General features: G+C 38.6%; 1 protein-coding gene across 22 annotated transcripts in view; it reads left to right on the forward strand.

Moving 5' to 3' along the window:
* The window catches only part of GARIN2 (golgi associated RAB2 interactor family member 2), a 40717-nt gene extending 35848 nt beyond the window's left edge, over positions 1–4869 (forward strand). For 7 of the 22 annotated variants that reach the window (XR_008513323.2, XM_054530722.2, XM_054530729.2 and 4 more), the window contains 2 exons: positions 1864–1938; positions 4699–4869. Coding sequence is in view for 18 of the 22 variants with exons in the window: in XM_054530722.2 (XP_054386697.1) it covers positions 1864–1938; positions 4699–4706 (83 nt within the window). In the remaining 4 variants the exon portion in view is untranslated. Of the gene's footprint in view, positions 1–415; positions 753–1123; positions 1220–1863; positions 1939–4698 lie in introns of those variants that run through there. The other 15 variants (XM_054530727.2, XM_054530735.2, XM_054530737.2 and 12 more) reach the window with 8 other exon arrangements.
* Positions 4870–6000: the final 1131 nt, after the last annotated feature.

Consider the following 6000-nt stretch of genomic DNA (forward strand, 5'->3'; position numbering starts at 1 on the left):
TTCTAACTACACTCCCTGTATTACATGGTCATTAATCTCCCTGGGCCTCAATTTCCTCAACTATGAAAAGTGTGCAAGTGGCTGGGGTGAGGGTAGGAGGAGGGCATCATTCGCTGTCTCAAGACCCTTTTGGTAGTTAAGATTCTATGAGCTGCCATGTTTGTAGTCCTGGGACTCAACTTTGACAGTCTAGCAGGCAGCTTGAAATGGGGCTTTGGCAATCAGGAGCTAAGCAAAGATACAGCAAATGAGCAGCAAAATTCCACTCTGGGCTTGTTAAATCACAAGGGTGGTACAACATACAAAATGGGCACGCAGTTTTCCACAAAGTATTAATTATTTTCCCTGTTTGTTTTCTCTTGTGTATTTCTTTCCACCTGTTTCTCCCATGTTTGCCCACTTTTTTCTTACTTAGGCTTGTATAGTTTTTCAGTTTTTCCCCTGATTAGCATTTCTTTCCCCATTTTCACTCTCCTCTAAATCACCTGTTCCCCTTCCATACACTTTTACTCTCACTTAACACCCTGTACCCCAAGAAAAGCAAAGACTGGCTGAATCTTAATCTCTCATTTTATTAAATGTAATTGAAGTACAAATTAAAAATGAGTCTGTAATTCTAATTTGTATTATAGGTGGAAATCAGAATAATAACTGCTCCCCATAGTAGTAAAACAAATTCATGGCATTATTAAGCTCATCCGATTCACATTCACCCAGCAATGCTAGTTAGGGACCATGATCTCAAATTTCTCTCTCAAACCTCTCAGCAGTTTGCGAAAGTTACATTTTTTTCACCTTTCTGCATAAGGTTTTGGGATAAAGGGGCACTTCAAATGCACTGTTTTTATCACAAGTTTATGCATGAAATAGGGTCCAGGTTAAATTTGTCTCTCTGGATCTGAATTCATGTCTCTCCTTTCTTTTTTTTTTTTTTTTTTTTTTTTTCTTTTTTTTTGAGACAGAGTCTTACTCTGTCGCCCAGGCTGGAGTGCAGTGGCACGATCTCAGCTCACTGCAACCTCCGCCTCCCAGGTTCAAGTGATTCTCTTGCCTCAGTCTCCCGAGTAGCTAGGACTACAGGTGCATGCCACTATGCCCAGCTAATTTTTTTTTGTATTTTTAGTAGAGATGGGGTTTCACTGTGTTAGCCAGGATGGTCTCAATCTCCTGACCTCATGATCCACCTGCCTCAGCCTCCCAAAGTGCCGGGATTACAGACGTGAGCCACTGTCCCCAGCCCCATTTCTCTCCTTTCTTAAGTTTTTACCTTTCTAGGCTTTATTCTCCTTAACTTTAAAAAAATTTTTTTTACAGTGAGCCCAAATTATAGGCTTATCTCTGATTCTTTGATATTTTTTCCAAGATGAAAAGAGACAAAGGATAGAGATTCAAGAAAAGAAGAGAAGGAAAAATCACATAAAATATTGGGAGTTTCCCACCCTTACCCATCTTTCTTTTCCATGTTCCTCTTAAATATTACAAACCAAATTCCTTGGAATCCTAAGCAGCCAGGTTCATTCTTTGTTTATAAAATCCAGGCTTAATAAAAAAGGAGGGAGCCCTCTAAAAGGGAACCTGCTTGTGAAATTCAACAATAAGCTCCACTGCAAAGAATAAATACATTTTTGATGAGGTGGTTAGAACATAATCTGAATTTAATATTCAAAATAAGTTCTTTCTCCTTCTGTGCCTTTTTTTCTCCTGCTTTTGGCTTTTTTTTCTTTCTTTCTCACTTCCTCTCTATTGATCTCTCCTCTACTTTCCTTACTTTTTTTCTTTTTTCCCTCTAGTTCTCTCCCTTCATATCAAATCTCCTTCTAATTTCCTCAAACTTGTGCCTCATCTGTCTCCCCTTTTCTCAAGGGAATGAATGTGAGGAAAGAAAAGTAAAACAGAAAAAGACAAAGTTGATGGAAAAACATGTAAGACAACCTAAAGGTAATTTCTTAATTATAAGTCTCTATAGGAATACATGATAGCTATGATACTGTCACACAAAAAGGTTGTTAATAAGTGGGATCTTTTAAGATTAAATCTTATTCTACCGTAGTAACAATATAAGTGGAATGAAATGTTAGGGGTTTGTTGTGGTTTCTGCTCTAGAATCCATCATGGGTCAAAAGATAACATCAGCACAGGGAGGAGGAGAGGGGCTTCAGGTGAGGCACTGGAAGAGAATTATGTGCTGTGCTACCGTAGCAATTCTTCTCATTTCTATACTTCTTTGCAAACTTATCATGCTCTTTCCCGACCTGCTTTTTAGATCAGCCAATACAATCAAGACCTCTTTGTTTCACAGCAAAATGATACAGATATTCATAGAGTGCCTGCAGGGCTGTCATGTACAGTTATGTAGCTTGTACACACCATCCACATTGTAGTTTATGTGCAATTCATAATCTGCACAGCTGTATAGGGTGGCCCTGGCCTACTGTATTCTAAGTTTGTTCGAAACACCAGCTCTGCAGTGCGTTGCTGAAAAATGAAACTTCTCCCAGCCATGATAACAACACCCAGTAGCACAGAAAGAGTGGAAGCAATGCAATTTTAGGGCCATTGTGTCTTCTGTTGCCTCCTTCGTAAAGCTAATGCTGTGTGTGTGTGTAAAGCTAATGCTGTGTGTGTGTGTGTGTGTGTGCACGCATAAGGGCTGAGTTCACGGTATTGAAGTGGGAAGGTTGGTAGACCATGGGTGGCCTGGGCGGTAAACCCTTGCCCATCTTGGCAGGGCCTTGCTGATGGAATCAAGGTGCCCACTCTTCTGTCCACCCTCTGTCACTCTGCCACCAAAGCCAGCTTAGCACTTGAGCATTTTGTTTATTTACTTGTTTATTTATTTTAATTTTTATTTTTTTGGGACTGAATCTTGCTCTGTCGGCCAGGCTGGAGTGCAGCGGCTCAATCTTGGCTCACTGCAACCTCTGCCTCCTGGGTTCAAGTGGTTCTCATGCCTCAGCCTCCTGGGTAGCTGGGATTACAGACAAGCATCACCACAACCAGCTAGTTGTTTTTTTTTTTTTTTTTGAGACGGAGTCTCGCTCTGTCACCAGGCTGGAGTTCAGTGGCACAATCTTGGCTCACTGCAACCTCCACCTCCTGGATTCAAGAGATTCTCCTGCTTCAGCCTCCCAAGTAGCTGGGACTACAGGCACACACCACCACACCTGGCTAATTTTTGTATTTTCAGTAGAGACGGGGTTTCACCATGTTGGCCAGGCTGGTCTCAAACTCCTGACCTCAAGTGATCCGCCCGCCTCGGCCTCCCAAAGTGCTGGGATTACAGACGTCAGTCACTGTGCCTGGCCGAGCATTTTGTTTATTAACAGGGCCCCATAAGATGCACACTGTAGGTGAAAGGTAATGGACCAGAGGAGAACAACGTGGCTGAAAAACAACAAATATCCACACTCAATAACTCCCTGGCCTCCACATACATTTCCTGATCTGTACCTGTTCCTTTGTGACTTCTTTCCCCCTTAAGAAGGCTCCTAATATTCCCTTTAACTTGTTGTATGGTGTGGAGACAGTGATGGGTGGCATACAGGGTGACACGTGCTGGCTCCTACATCCACCTAGACAGAGTCTGAAGCTCTGCCATCTTTCAATATAGTATAGAATTTAAAGAGAGAAATTTCTTTCAAGATAACTCAATATTTTACAATGATTTCAATCCCTTGATGGATATATTCAGCAACAAAATTTCAAATGTTAGAGTCTCCTTAAGAGAGAGCTGCAAATGCAAAGAATGACAAAAATTATACCATACTTAAATTTTGACTTATTAAATTGAAAAATTTGCTCCCAAATACTTATATTTTGAATTGCTGATATATGAGAAAAGGTAGATTTTTTTTAATGGTAGAAAAAGTTAGTTACTAATACAGACTTCATATTATTACAAATAATGTGAAAGACTTCATCTTATTACAACTGAAGTAATGTGAAAGTTATTTGGACTCTTATTTACTATAGCATATTGTGATGTTTGTAGGTCTTATGACCAAATCTTAGGACTCAGTACAGCACAGATTAAGAACTTGCAAATAATTCAATAGCAGCTATAGAATTTTATTTTTTGTTTGTTTTAACTTTTGCTAGAAATTTAAAAGAGTAAAGCCTATAATCTTAATCTTAACATCCTGAATGGACAGGTTTTTCCTTGGGTAGAAACAGCTTTTAAAAACAACAATTTTAAGAAATTAAGTTTCTTGGCCGGGTGCGGTGGCTCACGCCTATAATCCCAGCACTTTGGGAGGCCAAGGTGGGTGGATCATCTGAGGTCAGGAGTTTAGGATCAGCCTGGCCAACATGGTGAAACCTCATCTCTACTAAAAAGACAAAAATCACTGGGCCTGGTGGTGGGCGCCTGTAATCCTAGCTACTCAGGAGGCTGAGGCATGAAAATTGCTTGAACCCAGGAGGCAGGTGTTGCAGTGAGCCGAGATTGTGCCACTGCATTCCAGCCTGGGTGACAGAGTGAGACTTTGTCTCAAAAAAACAAAGAAATTAAGTTTAATAATGTTTTAATGGCTAGATTAAAAAAATGAGATCTTATTCATCCAAAGGATCTTTATTTTTTGTATCAAGAAGAAAAGTTGTAGTATAATTTTATTTGTTTCAATCATTTATTTTACCTGTATTTCGTTTCTCTTGTCTTAATCTTAACAGTAATAACACTAAAAATATTCTCTATTTCAGACATTTGAATTAAATGGACTGACTTCTCCACCTTTTTTAAAAATCAGATACAAACTACTAAACTGAAAAGCAAACACAGCTCAGGAAAAGACAATCAGTGCAAGAGGAAAACCAAGCAGTGTCTTCTATGTGGCAGAAATAAAGCCTATGACTAATCATTAAGAATTCAAATCCATGTCAACCTAATTTCATAAATCGTAACTGTTTTAATTGTGGGTATCTATTTTAAAGGAAGCTAGAGGATTATGCAAAACTATAAGATTTTCAATTCATAAATCAGTTTTTGTGGATGGGGTTTCTTTTCTTTGGGATTGATGGAAAAATTTGTTATTCTCTTGGTTTCACTTTTCTCATTTGTACATTAGTTCAACATTGTTTTGTTTCTAACATTGGAGAATGTGGGGTCATTCAAGGTGGGAACTGTGTTCGTTTCATCTTTTGTTCTAGCAGAGTACCTGGTGCTGAGAGACAGTATTTATTGAATCAGTGTGTCATTTTCAAACAGGTTAAAAAAATCCATGTACTTTTAAAAATAAAAAAGAAACTACGGACAGTCCCCATCCAGGGAATGGTTTGACTTTTTAAAAGCCATCACTTATTTTCTAAAAGCTGCCAGTCATGCTACAACATGTTTTTTATCCATTATCTCACTTAATCTTCACAGTAATATGAGGGACACTATTATTTTTCCCTGTTTTACAGGTGGTGAAAGTGAAGCTTAGAGGTTAAAGTTACTTGTCCAAGTCATACAGCTAGAAAATGGTGGAGATGGCCTTTGAACCCAAGAAGCCCAACAGCCAAGCTAAACGCAAATTTGCGATTCACATTAGAACTCATGCTTTTAAATTCAGAATAAGGGTAGTTAGGTTTCTTTTTAAAGCTATGGAAATGTATTTAACTCAAATTTCACACAAATAGTACTGGTTTTTCTACTGTGAACTGAGAATATCTCTTATCTCCATCTTTCCCTTCCTGGCCCACAGGCAACCCTCTAGAACTGCACAGTCCCATATGATGGCCACTAGGCATATATGGCTATTGAGCACCTGCAACATAGCTAGTGTGACTGAGAAACTGAATTTTAGATTATTTTTAATAAACGTAAATTCTAATTCTAAAACTAGAACAGTGTAGAATATTTTTCTGTTAAATGCAAATTTATTGTTTTGGTATGGCTACATTTTTCACTTCAGCTGTTGAATATCTAGTGTCCAAATTGAGATATACCGTAAGTGTAAAATATACGCCAGATTAGGAAGTCTTTGAGAAAAGAAGAATGTAAAATATTTAATACATATTATA

Source organism: Pongo abelii, chromosome 15 (genome assembly GCF_028885655.2).
Source record: "Pongo abelii isolate AG06213 chromosome 15, NHGRI_mPonAbe1-v2.0_pri, whole genome shotgun sequence".
Taxonomy (NCBI): domain Eukaryota; kingdom Metazoa; phylum Chordata; class Mammalia; order Primates; family Hominidae; genus Pongo; species Pongo abelii.